This window comes from Brassica rapa, chromosome A03, assembly GCF_000309985.2.
Source record: "Brassica rapa cultivar Chiifu-401-42 chromosome A03, CAAS_Brap_v3.01, whole genome shotgun sequence".
Lineage (NCBI taxonomy): Eukaryota > Viridiplantae > Streptophyta > Magnoliopsida > Brassicales > Brassicaceae > Brassica > Brassica rapa.
The window spans coordinates 24939869-24957938 of NC_024797.2; the positions used below are offsets into that span (position 1 = coordinate 24939869).

At 33.7% G+C, this 18070-nt stretch overlaps 2 protein-coding genes across 2 annotated transcripts in view; both read left to right on the forward strand.

Annotated features, from left to right (window-relative positions):
• Window positions 1-3626: 3626 nt before the first annotated feature.
• Window positions 3627-5772, forward strand: LOC103861068 (F-box/kelch-repeat protein At4g19930). Its single transcript, XM_009138778.3, has one exon. It carries the CDS (start codon window positions 3682-3684, stop codon window positions 5005-5007), a length of 1326 nt encoding a protein of 441 aa, XP_009137026.1. The 5' UTR covers window positions 3627-3681; the 3' UTR covers window positions 5008-5772.
• Window positions 5773-7435: 1663 nt separating this feature from the next.
• The window catches only part of LOC103861069 (potassium transporter 9), a 645946-nt gene continuing 635311 nt past the window's right edge, over window positions 7436-18070 (forward strand). Inside the window, exons 1-9 of the mRNA XM_009138779.3 lie at window positions 7436-12147; window positions 12252-12477; window positions 12560-12805; window positions 12886-12936; window positions 13008-13268; window positions 13388-13555; window positions 13885-14139; window positions 14225-14747; window positions 14826-15931. Coding sequence (XP_009137027.1) covers window positions 12001-12147; window positions 12252-12477; window positions 12560-12805; window positions 12886-12936; window positions 13008-13268; window positions 13388-13555; window positions 13885-14139; window positions 14225-14747; window positions 14826-15360 — 2412 coding nt within the window. The 5' untranslated portion in view covers window positions 7436-12000 and the 3' untranslated portion in view covers window positions 15361-15931. The remainder of the gene's footprint in view (window positions 12148-12251; window positions 12478-12559; window positions 12806-12885; window positions 12937-13007; window positions 13269-13387; window positions 13556-13884; window positions 14140-14224; window positions 14748-14825; window positions 15932-18070) is intronic.

Here is an 18070-nt window from a genome sequence, read left to right on the forward strand (position 1 = left end):
GTCCTCTCAAGGATTGGCTTAGTACATGTGGTATGAGCGGTACCTTCAGTCTCAGTTCATGTGCGCACCTGGAGGCGGTTGGGTTTAACTCATTTTAAGCGGTTTTTGGACTTCTTTTGCTTTTGGGCTTGTCTCCTCTGTTTCGGTTATCACCCTAGAAGCTAAGAATAAGCTACCATAACTGTTGTATGTTCTGTAAACTCTTGCATTGAATATATAGAGAAGTTTTTGCAAAAAAAAAAAACAAGTGCTGATAAGCAGTTATCAACCAGCTAGCAAGCATGCGAGAATGGAAATGGTATATGATACTTCAGACAAGTCTAAAAGATAAAATCGAATTAAAGTTGTTGGTTCGGATCTAATATTTTAAATCCTAAACATATATTAAAATATATTAAATAACCAAAAACATCTGAAACTACCTAAAAATAATGTTAATTTTTTTTTTTTTAACTTCAAATCATGAATAATACAACCCAAAGGGTAAAGTAGTGAAACAGAGTAATAGAGACAACAAAATATAAACACTCAATCTTAAAAAAGATCTACGAGTGTATAAGGTTTGCTTCTCTAACAATTTGTTGGTGAAGCCATGGTCCACCCATTGCCAAATAAGATTGAAAACGCCCGTCGCGCAGCACGCTCTTAGCAATCTCCCGTGCAATACCATTTGATGATGCAGACTCAGATTCAAAGGCCACAGAAGGGAAGGACAAACAGAGTGTACTCACTCTTGACAGTATTGCCCTGAACCTTGGCCAATTTACTTGTCTCATTACGGCATTGATAAGATCATGCAGATCAGACCCAACCACTACATCCTGATAGCCGAGATCTTTCATACTTTGCAGCGCCCATTCCAAACAGCGCAACTCCGATGTTAATCTATCAGGAGAGAACGTGAATGCTTCTCGCGCATGATGAAGAACATCTCCTCTATGATCACGAATCATAAAAGCGCCCCCACTATGCAGTTTAGCGTTTCTCCAATTCGAGTGAATATTACATTTCACAGTACCTATTAATGGTGGATCCCATCGCCTGTTCTCTCCCATCAGGCCACCTATAGACTCCAGCGGTTGCTGCTCTACATTTAACTCATTCCAGATCCTAGCCTCTTCACCTGCCTGAGTAACTTGAGAAGCTAATGAGTCTTGAGAATCTGCGTACAAGACCTTATTTCGATTCTTCCAAATGCTCCAGAGAACCCATGGTATCGCTCTTCTTTGTGAGACCGGATGGGAATCCACCGACATTAGTTTGAGGTAGCTTGACAACCAACCAATCAGACTATTATCAGTTATCGATGGACCTTGTTGAAAACCCGCTAAAGACCACATCTCTTGTGCAATCTCACATTCGAAAAGAACATGTTTGATCGACTCGACTCCTTGTTTACAGAGCTTGCAGACTGTATCCACATGCATCCCACGTGTATTCAGTCTTTCAGAGACAGCTAAGGCTCCAGAAACCGCTCTCCACATAAAACTTCTAATTTTTGGAACTGTTGGGACCTTCCAAATGGCTCTCTTCAGCTCCAACAACCCTTGAGTAGCCAAACTCATTTGTAAAGCCTGCTGTTCCTTTTCTTTTGTAGCCACCATGTATCCACTCTTAACCGTATAAGAGCCATGAGAGGAATAAGCCCAGATGTCTTTGTCCGCTATGTTACCCACAGGCATATGTAATATCCGGTTAACCTCATTAATAGGAAAGATCTCTTGAAGCTTATCTCCGTCCCATTGATTCTCATTCAGCTTAAGATCGGAGACTTTTAGGTTAACATCAATCATCATCTCCTTGTTAATAGGTCTGCGCGGCACTTCATCCATAATCCATTTCTGACTCCACACCAAAGTTGACTGGCCATCACCGATGGATCTAATCAGCCCCTTACTTAACAACTCCCTGCCAAAAAAGATGCTCCTCCACGCGTACGACGGTCTATACCCTTTCCCACACTCCATAAAACCCGTATTAGCATAATACCTTCCTTTGTAGATCCTCGCAAGCAAACTATTAGGTTCATTTAACAACCTCCAAGCCTGTTTTGCTAGGAGAGCTTGGTTGAAATCCTCAATATCTCTAAATCCCAAGCCACCATTCTCCTTAGAAATGCAGAGTTTTGGCCATGATACCCAATGTATCTTCCTCTTTTCGTCACACTCATCCCACCAAAAACTCGCCATTGCACTCATGATTTTCTGGCAGTGATGCTTTGTCAATCTAAAACAGGACATAGCATAAACAGGTAAAGCCATAGCAATTGACTTAAGGAGAACCTCCTTTCCACCAAGGGAAAGCTTTTTGGCAAACCATCCTTGAAGTCTTTTACCCAGCTTTTCCCCTATATACGCAAGCAACTTCCTTTTAGAACCACTGAAGCATTCAGGTAATCCAAGATACTTCCCATCACCACCTTCATTCTCTATATTCAGGAACTCAGACAACAATCTCTTCATAACCGGATCGATCCCAGCACCAAATGTTATTGCAGACTTTTGAAAATTGATGACCTGGCCTGAAGAGTCCCCATACAACTTCAGACGACGAAGAAATTCTGCACACTCTGCTAGTGATGCCCGGCATAGGAAGAAGCTGTCATCTGCAAATAAAAGGTGCTGCACCGCAGGACACGTTGGAGCTAACTTCATCCCTGATACCAGCCCTTGGTGTTCCGCTTGATTCATTGTGTGGACCAAAGCTTCAGCACACAAAATAAATAAAAATGGTGATAGTGGATCCCCCTGTCTGATCCCCTTTTTAGGCCTAAAGTGGCCATAGGACTGTCCATTTAGCAAGACGGAGAAAGACACTGATCGCACACAGCACATAATCCACGAAATCCATTGCTGATGAAACCCCAGTTTTTGAAACAAAGCTTCAAGGAAATCCCATTCCACTCGATCGTACGCTTTCGACATGTCTGTTTTTATAGCAATAAATTCAGACTTGCATAGAGGATTCGTCCTTAAACCGTGCACCATCTCATGTGCAACTAAAACATTGTCTGAAATCAACCGGCCTGCAACGAAAGCTCCCTGGGCAGGAGAAACAATGTGAGGAAGCACAATCTTCAGGCGGTCACAAAGTATCTTAGACACAATTTTATACACCACTGAACATAAACTGATCGGTCGCAGATCCTTCATCTGGTTGGGGTTCTGAACCTTTGGTAGAAGGCATATCTCTGTAAAGTTCCAATCTGCCGGTAACTGACCCGACTCAAAGAAACTTCTGACCTCCAAAATCACCTGTGGTCCAACAATGTTCCAGAATTTTTGGAAAAACTGTCCAGTCATACCATCAATACCAGGAGAACTGTCACTTTTGATCGCCTTGACTGCTTTCTTAATCTCTGCATCTGAGACCGGCTTAATCAAACCTCTGTTCATACGTTCAGAAATTCTTGGAGTCATTCCTTCCAATAATTCAGTAGAGTCAGCAATACCAGAGGAAAAATGAAAATGTTAATTTGGAAAAATAATTATAAGGAAATAAGGAAACTAAAATTATAAATATATTTTGAAACAATTAAAGAAAATGAAATCAAAATAAATTTTAATGATGAAAATTAGGTATAATATTTTTTTTCATTAAAGATATCTCTAATTAAACTTTCTAATTATTAATTGAAAAGTATAAGTAGAAAACTGACTCCTCTCGTAGTATTATAGAGAGATGGTTTTTTCTTTTGACCTAGCCGTCACCTTACAACGGGAGACAATAAGAATGGAGAGGAGAGACATATGTAAGAGCCATGAACCGTCGCAAGAGATTCCTTTTGATCTTGTGATTGATATTCTCAGGAGACTCCCTCCTAAATCCCTTATGCGGTTCAAATCTGTCTCAAAGCTCTGGTCATCCTTGATTTGTTCCAAATATTTTTCCAACCTTTTTCGAAAAGTTTCATCACCACGGCCGCGTCTATACATGTGGTTGGGCATCGACAACATGAATGTATTATTATCATCATCCTCTTCTCCTGACTTTAATGTTAGTACTATGTCATCCTTAGTAGTTGACCAAGATTTAACAATCCCAGCGATGGAAGGCTACTCCGTCTCTCAAGTTTTTCACGGTTTGATGTGCTTTACCAATGAGCAAAGTGCTAAAATATATAACACTACCACTAGACAGCTTGTTGTCTTACCCGTCATAGAAGAATCTAGCATCCTAGTTGAAAACGACAAGTCTAAGAGGACCATGTACTGTATCGGACACGATTCTGTTCATGATCAATATAAAGTGTTTTGCACTGTTTCAAAACGTGGAGAGAGAGTTGGGAACTTAGTAACATGGGTGTCAGAGCATTGGGTCTTGCTACTAGGAGGACGAGATGTATCAAGTCGATGGAGAAATATTCCAAGTAGCTGTCTACCACATCGTCCTTTAACACAGTTTAATACGGTCAATATCAATGGCTGTATGCTTTATTACCTCGCTAGGACGCATTTGTCTAAGTGTGTGCTTGTGAGTTTCGATATGATTTCTGAAGAAATCAGTGTACCCCAACTACCTGAGGATCTTGTCTTTTGGCCGCGACTGCCTATTATGATTGACATTGTAGAATGGGATGGAAGAGTAGCTTTTTTAGACTATCCTGTTTGTGAAAACGAAGGTGATGCTTTTGAAAACGAATGTGTGATGAAGGTATGGGTTATGGAAGATGCAGAGACGAATCTGTGGTCGAGTAAGACATTAGTGATTCCTCCTTCTCAGATGAATATACTCAACATGCCTGTGGTCGATAACTTGAGTTTGATGCCACGAGGTACAACTAGAGAAGGCGAGGTTATCCTTGTACCTCAAAATATAAGGTATTCTAAGCGAACTCTCAACATTAGCATCGACCCACAAGAAACAACTGATTTCTATGTTTTTCTTTACAATATTCAAAAGAACCATATGAGAAAAGTTGAAATCACAAAATCATCAAGCCGTTATGTAACAACAAAGTGGGATGTTATTGGATTGGATGATGTTGAGAACTTGATGTATCTCTAAACGCTTGAGCGTTTTTGTTGTTGTTCTCCTTTTGTTTGGAAACGTTTGATCTAATTTTGTTTCAATGTATTTGTGGGTAAATTCATGCTCCAATAATGGTACACTATTCTGTACTATCTTGTGTAATAGACAAAACAGCACACCAAAAAATAGTATCTCCTTTATACAAATGCTGACTACAATCATGCATGAATGGGACAAGGGTATATAGAAGAATCTGGTCTTTTTCTGTGCAAGGGCTCCATCAGTTTCAGAAACCAGAAGAATCTTCCTTATTGAGGATCCTATCTCTGCAAACTTATCTCCACTTTTATGTATGCCTTGAGCGAGCTTCTGTTCGAGTAAAATCTGCAGCAAGCTGTTTGTTATGATGTGGTTCCAAAGAGAGCCTTCTTTATAAGTTGGTGCCTTAATATTAATGTAAAGGCCTTGGTCTAAAGTCACGGAAGCAAAAGAAGTCTACAATCTTTGTGCATTGACATCCTAGCTTCTTTGCAACTAGTAAATTACTGGTTTTACTACAATATGTACATGAAGCAGCTCATGTATAACATAAACCTTTTTTTAACAGATGAAACTATTAATTTGATACAAAAACATGGGATATTTCATGGGATCTTGTGATATATTAAGGAAAAATCAAATAAAAAAAATTGAAGGAAGAATACAAAAAGTAGGAAAACGTTTTATATTTCCTACCAGTACGGTACTGTGTGAACTATAATTTTCAACCATCAAAATATTGAACGTATTCAAATCAAAATTGACGTGATAGAATAATGTTTTCCGGTTAATCAAATTATAACGCATTATTGATTGTTGTTTCCCCGTCATTTAATGCAGTATAAAAGTACCCACAATCTATACTATACTAAAAGGGGGATATAAGCCATGGAGAGGGTGTCCACGTAGGATAGAAAAATCAACCAATCAGAGAGCCCGAAATTGCCACGTCATTTCATTTATTTTTTCGTAAAAAAATGAAAAACAATGCGAAGGAAAAGATCGAACCCGGGTTATTATGACATTAATATAGGACAGTTACCACTAAGCCATTGAAACTTTCTTGAACACATATACAAGAATCACTAAGTATGTAATCACAAATTCTTATGTACAATTACAATAATATGAATTCAACTTTCAAGACTCCGATACTTTGTTTTGTAAAAAAAAATAAGTAAGTGACTAAGCTAATATATTCTTTGATAGTGTGAGAATATTGAAAAATATGAAAAAGCATAGATTTTTGTTTTCGTGACAAAGTTAAGAATTTTGTAAAAGTAAATTTAACATATAAATTTCCGTGACAAATATGAAAAAACATAGATTTTTGTACAATTTTGACAAAACAACTCAAAACATAGTTCTCTAATGTCTTAATAAAATATTATTTAAGGGTGCAATAATTAAATATATCAATTTAATAAATTTTGTAATTTATAGACAAAACAATAACACAACAAATTTTGAAACATTTCAAATTTTGAAACATTTGTTTAACCTAACGATTTCTTTTCATGAGAATCCAACTGAACAAGATAAAAAAAAACAATTAGATTTACAAATATTTAATTACCATTTTATTCAATTTTGATTAATTTCAAATTGTAATAATGTATCTTTTTGAAATTACAAAAAATAATGTTCTTTCTTTATTACACTAGCATTATATATAGATTCTATATACACAAATAAATATAATATAACAACATAAGATTGCTTTCTCCGATTCATATGAAAACTTTTTAAGTTATCCACCAAAGCAAATTAATTAAATCAATCAAATTGTTAGAATACAACAAATTAATATATAATTTTATTTTAAATTAAATTATTTAAAGGTGTATTTTCATTAAAAACAAAATAATAAAAGAAGCTTAATATGAAAAAAATCTTAAATACAAAAAACTCTAAAAATTGACAAAAAAACTAACAAAAATTAAACTATGATATCACTTGAAAGCTTCTTAGACAATACTAATAAAATATTTTAGCGATAATTAGAAAAATTTGATTTTTTTTGCCAGTCAAAATTTTATTATTAATTAGCATCAATTATTTCAAGATGTTTAAGAATGGATGGACAAAAAAAACTAGGATGGACATAAATGATATATGAACTATGAATAGTACTTTGTAAAACTGACTTAGATAACACATATGCACATCCATTTCCAGTCCTTTTTTATGCCTAAATTCAATTACTTTAGAGTAGTTATTCCACAAAGAGATCGTATAAGATATTTTTTTGATATTCAGATTTGTTTCTTGACTTTTAAGAAGATTGATAACTGTAAAATGTCTTCTTCGAATATAATATGTCTATAACCGAGTCCCCAACTTGAGACAAGGTTGTTTAAAAAGTAAATAATTTTATTTTTCTTATATTAAAAATATAGTTATTCATCTATCACATATATCTATACAAATATGCGAATCAAGTACAACAATCAAACAACATAATAATTTTCACAAAGAAAATTAAAAAAAATATTTATGTTATATAGTCTTATTTTATATTCTTTAAATAATGTAATACAATATTATACATTATTTTTTTAGAATTGAGAAATACATATAATATCTTATCCGCGCGTAGCGCGGTTAAAAACTCTAGTATTATTAATTTTGGGTCAAATTCTTCATAGTATTTCCACAAAAATCAATAAATATTAATTACATTTCCGAATTAATAGAAATAAAGTTGAATTTGGAAATACCGTGAACACTTTGACACAAGAAAAAACACTATGGAGGAAAGAGTCTACTTTTATTTCTACTAGAGGCATTGCCTCCGCGTAAGTGCGGAGTTGTGGACATAGTTCTTATTTCATCTTAATATTTGTTTGGGTTATTGTAGTTGTGAATTTTGCGTTTTGAATTGTTTTTCAAGTTTTTTTTTTATAGTTATAGGGTTAGAGTTATGATGATGAACTGTGTATGCATTGTTCTCCACTTATGAAAGACTAAACTGTGTTAGTAATGTGATTGATATAGTTCGTGTTGTTATTTGTTATGTCACTGAGATTTATTATTTGTTTCTTGTACTGTTGAGAGTACATAAATTATATTAAAGCTGTTGAGAGTTTTTTTTTTGGATATTTTTTCTCCAGCTTAGTTATGTAAGTTGTGTATATTAAGTAATAATTTTTCTTATCCTTATTATGTTTGTTATATGTTTTTATTTTATTTTTAAACTTGTTGCTCTTTACCGGACCTTTAAAACAAATACATGAAGACTTGTAGAAATAACTATAAAATGAGTGACAGTTCTGAGTATTTGGGTTTTAATGAGTTTTAAACGAATATATGTATTTCTCATAAGAAGACAATAGCATTGACATGTTGACATTGGGCATATAAGCTATTTTATCAGGCAAGAAGAGTGAGCAGGTGGAGATGTTGTTGCCGCCATTGTGTCTGTCGGGATTGTCTGTTGTATCTCCTGTTGTGGTTGTGTTTGTTTTTGTTTATCTTTTATTTGATGGGTAATATGTAAACAAAAATCATTGTTCGTTGTATTTATCAGAGTTCATAACTTACTCTGTTGTTTTTTGTTTAGGTAATTTCATTGATCTTGGTTGCCGTCTTCGTCTTCTTCGTTGCGAAAGTAAGTTTGTAAATTGTTAAATAGCTGATCGTGTAGTTTGTATTTGTTTAGCTGACTCGATGTATGTGTCATTGAGTTTTAGTTGAGGTGATTGGTTTGGTATATTTATTTTGAAGTTTATTTCTAATATTAGACAAAAAAAGAGGTGATCATTAATGATTCGTCTTTTTTGGAATTATAGTTTTTGGTGTTTTGATTGTTTGGGTTGTTGTGGTTTTTTTTAAGTTGTAAAATAAAGGTTTGTGTAAAATTAGTTTGATAAGTAAGGGAGATAAATAGACGACCACAAAATTTGGGTAGGAAATATTTTTGATTATTGATGTTAGTACAATATAGATGGTAATATAAAGGGAATTGTGTATTGATTGTTTCTTACGGATCAATGAGGAGACGGATAACGACTCGAGTTGTTTCTTTACTAAGGTCAAAACCTTGGACATAACGGATTTGCCCAACCACATCTGCAAGTTTAAATATCATTTATGACAAAGACAGATATTATAAACCCATATGCAATATGATAATATACCTGAGAGTTCTAGCACCCATGATGACTTCATCAATAATAGTTGGTGAGATGAAACAAATGAGAAATGGATGATCAATTATCTTGTACATGCTTGAGCACCTAACAACCTCAAAACATTCAACTTTCACAATGGAACCGGTTTTCAAAGATGACATGTAATGATTAGCACGTCCGGCGGGAATAAACCCATGAATAACGAAATCTGCAAATAATATTATTTAACAAAGAATCAGGAAATCAATTAAAAACAACTATATTAAATAAGTGTGATAAATTGAAGATTAACTTATCTTTTCATCAAGGAAAAGAACCGTGATTCCTATAAACTCACTGTCTTTCTTGAAGTTCATGAAATCCCATAAGCGAGGAGGTTAGAGGCTATGCTCTGACTACTACAACCAACACGGAGAGACTCGAAGGTTGAGTGACGGATGCCGAGAATGCCGGTTTGAGGAACTGGAGAGGCAGATAGACATTTTCTAGAAGATTGTTAAAACCAAGAGGAAACAATGAGTTTTGTGGAGATGCAGAATGGATTCATCAAAGATGAGAATCATATATATATGGTTTACAGAAATGCTATAAATCAGGAACATTTAAGATCAAGCGATTTAAGATGGGGAGATGAAGAGTTCACCGGTGAAAAATAGATTACGAATAGACACAAGGGCACAACTCTGTAACTCAGATTTGTTTGAGACAATGATGAAAAGAACTCTAACTCGTGTTAAACGAAGACAATTTACAATATGGAAAAAATATAATTGTTGTTTTTTTCATATAACGTGATTAATCTCATTTAAAAATGAAACTTATAATACACTTGTAAGTCCGATCTACAGAGAAAACTGAAAAAGCAAAGGTTTCTGACTTTCATAAATATATATTAGTTTCAGTCATGTACAAAGTATCCTTTAATAAAGTATATTTTAGTTTACTGATATAAATATTAATGTTTATATCTAAATAATTTGGATTCGAGCCACAAGCACACTTTTTAAAAGTGCGACCCACCAAAATGTTGATGTGTCGCCTCATGTAAAAGGTACTGTACTATTATATTATAGATTACTACGTATCTTAAATAATGTTTCAATATTAACACACGAAATTAGGTTTAAAAATTCTCTATTACATGCTTTTGTAAAATTGAAATTAAGAAACGTTTAATCTTTTATCTTTTAAGCAAAAAATATCATTAATTATTCATATAAGCACAATTCGATCAATAATAAAATAAAATGATTTAAAGATTCTCTATGTAAGCGTGTACACAAACCGTATAAATATCAGTTTTATATATTTTGCGTGGTTCACGATTGCTTATAGACTTGTATATAGTCAATGGGATTTAATGTTTTATCATACCCTAACAGCTTACAAATTACTGTTGGTGTATTAAATGCTATACCTTTTCATCTAGAGACCTTAAAATCAACTAACAATAATTGAGAAAATTCACACATATCGTTCTATATTTTAAATCGTCTATTTTAAGAATTTATTTGCTTTAACCAATTCTTGTTAGTATGAGCACTCATAACATCACGATCGGCAACCAACAATAACTAATCTTTGGCCATCTACTATGTACATCACAATTCGTATATATACTCGTACTCTTCTGGATTAGTTATATACTCGGTCGATAGGAATATAAACAATAGGAATATATACTCGTACTCTTCTGGATTATAATTGGGTCGTGCGAAGAGCATACAAGTATTCTTTGTCAAAAAAAAGAGAGTATACAGGTATTGTTCTATTGTCAGTTTTATCTTATAAAAGGAAGAGATATTATTAGCATATCCGATCAAGATGACTGTTTGTTTAACTTGGGTCTTTCCGACTGATGGTTCTTAAATTAATAATATTATATAAAAACTGATATTAAAATTTTTTTTTTGCAAGAGATGTATATGCGTTAAGGATGAGCACGAATCAAATATTAGGTTTTGAAATATTTGTGATCTGATCTGTTTCATCCGAATAATCAATAATTTAATTTCATCCGCTACCGAAATGTGAGAAATTTTGGTATTTTGATATTTGAATTTTTTTTATATATTTTTAATCATTTATCCAATTTGATTCGTAAAAACAAAATTAATATTTTTTAAAAGTATATAAATAAATAATTCAATTAAATAAAATTCTTAAGTTTCTATACAAAATATATTAATTTTATATTATATAACCATTTATGTTTTGTGCTTATTTTAATTTTATCATTGATCGAAATTGTAGTTGGCTAAATAGTTAATGATTATATTTAGAAGAGAATTATTATTTTTAATCTGTACGAATAATTCTAAATGTCATCTATATAAAAACAGAAAAGAGTATTTTATTATTGTGAGTATACGACCCATTACATGTGTACCTAAAAAGGATTTCATGGTACACGATTATAAAATTTGTGCGGCATGTGTCAGACTGTCAGGTTGGTGAAAACAACACCAAAGGAAAATACACAACCATTTTCACACGGTGTCAATAACTTATGATTGCTTTGTCAATAGATATTACAATCAGAAATCGAAGTATATGCCAATATGTGAATGCAGAAAAGTATATACCACTCATCTATAATTTTGTCAACGTCTTTCAAACTATCATTTGTTTGACTGATTCTCTTTATTTCTAATTTAAGAATTCTTATAAAAGGGGGTGTCGCTTTCTTCAACAAGTTTTGAAAATTTTTTTCTTCCGGTGTAGCCTTTATTCAATTCCATGACAGAACCAGAGTTGACAAGACATTACGTGCTCTGTAATAACTCGACTCGCTTCTTATATTCATGTCAAAACTTAAAAGAGTTTCAAGTTTGGTCTCATATCAAGATTACAAAAGATGGCAGAAAGGGTAGAAGCATCTGTTACAGATGGAGAAAGTACGATCGAAGAAAGAGACAGAGAACTTATGAGGGAATTTGAGGAGAGACTCGATCAACCCATGGATGAAGAAGCTAATATGCTCAAGGACATGAACAAAGAAAAGGTAACTACTTACTCTGTTTTACTCTGCTTCACTCTGTTTCAGTTTCATATAGATAGTTGACCAAAAAAAGGAGAAAATTTTAGGTTTTTTAATTGTGTTTTCAGGGCCTATCGACGTTGATGCTACTGAGACTATCATTCCAAAGTCTAGGGATAGTTTACGGCGATTTAGGGACTTCTCCATTGTATGTGTTCTACAATACATTCCCTGATGGGATTAAAGATAGTGAAGATGTCATCGGAGCTCTTTCTTTGATCATTTACTCTCTTCTGCTCATACCTCTCATCAAGTATGTCTTCATTGTCTGCAAAGCTAATGACAATGGTCAAGGTAAGCTTTTAAAAAGCTTGATCGTTGTTTTGAAACCAAACCGGTTTAGTTTATATACTAATTAATGAATGTTTGTGTGCAGGTGGGACTTTAGCTATATACTCATTGCTTTGTAGACATGCTAAAGTGAATCTCATCCCAAATCAGCAACGCAGCGATGAGGATCTCACGACTTATAGTCGAACTTTAGTAGCTGAAGGATCTTTCGCTGCTAAAACAAAGAAGTGGTTGGAGAGTAGACATTCCAAGAAGAGAGCACTTCTTGTCGTTGTTCTTCTAGGGACGTGTATGATGATAGGTGATGGTATCTTAACCCCAGCCATCTCCGGTAACTAAGAAGCTTCTCTCCCTTTCTTTCTTGACATTTTCACTCAGACCTTTCAGTTTACAAAACCTTCTTTTTAACAGTTCTTTCAGCCACTGGTGGGATCAGAGTCAACAATCCAAAGATGAGCAGCGGTAACATGTCAAATTCAGTTTTCATATCTTTTTTGTTTTTGCTCACTTGCTATGATCATGTTGTTTTGCAGACATCGTTGTGCTTGTGTCCGTCATCCTTTTAATTGGACTGTTCAGTATGCAACACTATGGTACAGACAAGGTAGGATGGCTCTTTGCGCCTATCGTTCTTATTTGGTTCCTCTTCATTGGAGCCACTGGCATATACAACATCTGCAAACACGATACAAGCGTTTTAAAAGCGTTTTCGCCAAAATATATATACTTGTACTTCAAAAGAAGAGGGCGAGATGGTTGGATTTCGCTCGGTGGCATTCTTCTCAGCATAACAGGTAAAAGTAGCTTCAAAGAGATTTTTTTAGAGCTATCTTTAAAATGTTTTAATAGGTACAAAGTCTCACATCGGAAGTTGGAAGCTATCTTTAAAATGTTTCCTTTGAAAAAATTGTAGGCACGGAGGCACTATTCGCGGACATTTCTTATTTCCCTTTACAAGCGATACAGCTAGCCTTTACACTTTTTGTGTTCCCTTGTCTTCTACTAGCATACTGCGGACAAGCTGCGTTTCTTGTGAACCACAAGGAACATTATAAAGACGCCTTCTATGCATCTATCCCTGGTTTGTCCTAAACATTTTTCAAAAGCTTTACTGGTCTTGAATTTATAGTGTGCTCTTCCAGAATACTGAAGCTCTTATTTGGGACAAAGTCCCATGTTAGAAGTTAAAAAAAATCTTAATTATTATAAAGGATATGAGTCAATCTAGTTACTGTCATTTGTTTTATTTTATTTGGAAACTTGTCTGATTTAATATGATATCATAGCCCGAAAACTCTAATCCATAGTCGATATTTGGTCCGATATCCTGAGATTAATGGTCAAAGAACTATCATGTAATTTTAAGTTGGAAGCTCATCTTACTAAGTCTCTTTTGCTTTGACCCCATAGAAAGCGTATATTGGCCGATGTTAATAGTGGCGACCGGAGCTGCATTCGTTGGGAGCCAAGCTACCATCTCAGGGACTTATTCGATAATCAAACAGGCTGTGTCTCATGGATGTTTCCCTCGAGTTAAAATTGTTCACACTTCCAAGAAGTTCCTAGGTCAGATCTATTGCCCTGATATTAACTGGATACTCATGATTGGTTGCATCACCGTCACTGCTAGTTTCAAGAACCAGACCGAGATCGGAAATGCATACGGTAAGATGTACAAGGATTAGAGGTTGGCATTTTGGTTAGATTTTAAGCTTTCATCTGACTGTTTTGGTATCTTGGTGAATATTAGGAACTGCGGTTGTGGTCGTGATGCTTGTGACTACATTACTGATGGTGCTGACCATGCTTCTCGTGTGGCGGCGCCACTGGATCTTTGTCCTTGTATTCACCATTCTCTCCCTCTTGGTGGAATTGTCGTACTTCTCCGCTGTGATTTTAAAGGTCAATGAAGGAGGATGGGTTCCGCTCATGATAGCAGCCATCTCTCTTCTGGTAATGTTTGTTTGGAATTACGTAACAGTCAAGAAGTATGAGTTTGAAGTGCACAGTAGAGTTTCCATGAGCTGGATCCTCGGTCTCGGTCCCAGCCTTGGTCTTGTACGTGTCCCCGGGATCGGGTTGGTTCACTCGGAACTAGCGAGTGGTGTCCCTCGCATCTTCTCTCATTTTATCACTAACCTCCCCGCGATTCACTCCGTCGTAGTGTTTGTATGCGTCAAGAACCTTCCGGTATACACTGTCCCTGAAGAAGAGAGGTTTCTTGTGAAGAGAATCGGACCAAAGACATTCCGAATGTTCCGCTGCGTAGCCAGGTACTATCATTTCTTCTTCTCTTTAGAAAAAAAAAGAGTTTTAAGACCGTTATAAATCTCTAAAACTTTTTTTTCTAGGTATGGTTACAAAGATCTACACAGGAAAGACGACGATTTTGAAAACAAACTGTTGGATCATCTCTTCTCGTTCATCCAAACCGAAACAATGATGGAGTCAGATTCAAACTATAGCCCTTATTCCTTTAACCATAGACAAGATTCCAGAGATGAATTGATACGTAACAACAACAACCACGGTAGAAAAGATAAAAACATGGTTATGTTCTCATCGATGGTGGACTACACGGAATCCGCGATAGTTCCAGCTGATTCACCACATAGCGCAATGAGTTTCAGTCAGAACTACCCGGTGGAGGAAGAGGAGGAGGAGGAGGAAGATGAGTTGGAGTTTCTAAAGATTTGTAAAGAAACAGGGGTTGTCCATATCATGGGAAACACCGTGGTGAAAGCTAGAAAAGGATCATTGCTTCCAAAGAAGATAGCCATTGATTATGTTTACCGGTTTCTTGCTAAGATGTGTAGGGCTAATAGTGCTATCTTACATGTTCCCCATGAAACCCTTTTAAACGTTGGACAAGTCTATTATGTTTAGCGTTTTTCAACTTTTGTAAAACAATTGCTGATAAAAGGGTAATAAAGGACACTAATCACAAGGCTAGACCATACAAACTGTTATGGTTTTGGTGTTGTGAAATCAATCAAAGTTTCATATTGAAAGTTTAGATAAATAACTCGAAACCAAAAATCCATGTTGATTTTACCGATAGGTCCAAAGTATCATATTAATAATATTAATAGGTTCCAGAAGAGTTGGACATGGACTTGAAAAAGCTCAACATTTGGTCATGGTGAAGTTTTTTTTATCAAAATGAATCTTATTGCATTTATTAGAAGTCCTGAAAAAATCCCAAGAACCAATATTCAACAGATGGCTAGATGAAGCAGCGTCACTCATGATCAGTGGCCATCTTTTTTTTTTTTTGATAATTCATGTATCCGGACCTCTCACTTAGTCCGACTATCCCACCGCGTCCAACCGGAACTGACGAGGAAGGTCCTGGAGACCAAACGGAAACCATGCTAAATTCGCTGTGGTCAGGGCTCGAACTCGTGATGGCGGACACCTCAGCCGAGGTTCCTTTACCACCAGACCACGAGGCTCGGTTATCAGTGGCCATCTTGCAAACACGAGAACAATCAAACTTGTTTGCCAAGGCGTGATTTACTTTATCTTTTGCGCCGATATTTTATCTAAGCTACTTGGAAAACCTAACTAAATTGAACTAGATTTTCCGGTTATTAGCCAGTTTTTTGTTTTACTATCTAAACCGAACTGAACTGAGAATTATTCGAACAGGTCCAAATCGATACAAACCAATATCCCTCAATTCTTAAGTGGATCCTTGACATCCCATGATCCCATCCTGAACTATACTTGATACTCTGGATTACCGATACAAACTGAAATGAATATCCAGACACTCATGCCTAAAAGAAACTATTAGTTTGATACAAAAGATGGCATATTTCACCTGAGCTTATGCCATATTAAAGAAAATTTAATTGTAAAGGAGTGGCCAATTGGTTTTGGTTAGGTAATTTGGATTAATCAAATCAGTTTTTGTTTTGTTTTATTAACTTCTAAGTTTGTTCGTAAGCAAAAATATGAAGCAAACTTTTATGATAAGATTCTTCGATAACTTGAAGTAAGAATTAAAAAAAAAATCTACTAGAATATAGTAATTTGAAAATAGTACATAGACCCTTTGGTGCCATAATTTAAACTAGAATTTCACCCACTTTTCCAAGTGTGGGATTATTATTAAGTTTAATATATAATTTGTTTAAGTTTGTGTATATAATTTATGTTTAAATTTGTATAAATAATTTTTTAATTTTTTTTTAATTTTTAATTTTAAGCTTTAAGAAATTTTTTTGACAGTGTTATATTCAAACTATGTGAAAATAGTTTATTAGAAAATGTCACTATCAAGGTTTAATACAGTGTTATATTCAAACTATATAAAAATATAATTATTATCTTGTGTCTTAAAGATTGAAAAACTAAAAATTTATTAGTTGTTGGTGTACAACTAAGTAAACTTCAATCTTTAAGACACAATATAATAATTATAACAATAAATTATAAGATTTTTCTATAGAAAAATAGTTATTATATGTTTTATATGTATTATATTTTTATAATATTATATATATGATAATAATTTATGTTTGTAGATAACATTTATTTGTGTGTTTGTTTATCAATTAGCTCCACATTAGTTTAGTTTTATATTTAATGATTTAAAACTGAAATGAAGTACTTTATATTTTTATTGTGTCCCACATTGGTCAAAATTCGTTTTAACATTTATGATAGAAATAAGTTCATGTGTTCGTCACATATTTGATAGATAATTTGTATGTTTGATGGAATAAAATGCTAAATCTCATTTGAAACAACATTAATTGTAATCTGATATACTATGTAATCAAGTAATATAAATATTTTCTATTTAAAATTTAAGAAATTTGATTTTATAAATGAGTTATTATTAGATTATATATTTATTTTTCAGTATTGTTTACAAATGTTTTGAAATATATTGTAATTCCAAGAATTTGTGCTATTTTATGTGTGTACTACTCTAAATTGATTTTATAATTTATAAAATAAATAATATATTTAATCATTTATATATATTTATTATTAGTGTGGTAATTTAATTATACTTCTTAAATTTACTGATAAAATATTAAATAAATTTTTATATAAATTACGACTGAGCTCATATTAATTAATATATTATTTTAAAAATAACACAAAACTATTTAATTGCTTAAAAGTTACAAATTTATCATAATACAAAGAAATATATAAGAGTATATTTTTAGTTATTTTATTTTGGAAATATTTTTAATTATTTTTGTGATCAAATTTGATATAATGATAATAAATTAATAAAATCTTAAATATATTAAAAAATCTGAATGACATAATTCGTATTATACCACGTAACATCAATACTATTTTTAATAATGCTTTTGTTTTAATAGAATTGATGAATATCAAATTGTTGAAATCATTGTTTACTTTTGATTGTATAGGCTTTTGTCTCAGTCATTTAATTTGGTAGCTTATAAAAAGAAAATGATCTTAACTTAAGTGGGAATATGCGTCAATCTGTCACAAATAGGGACTGAATGACAAACTTTTTTGATTTTCTTATCAAATATTTTGAAGTAAGAAAACGATTGTATGTTTCCTTGGAGTATGATATTGTGTAATTTTAACCATCAAA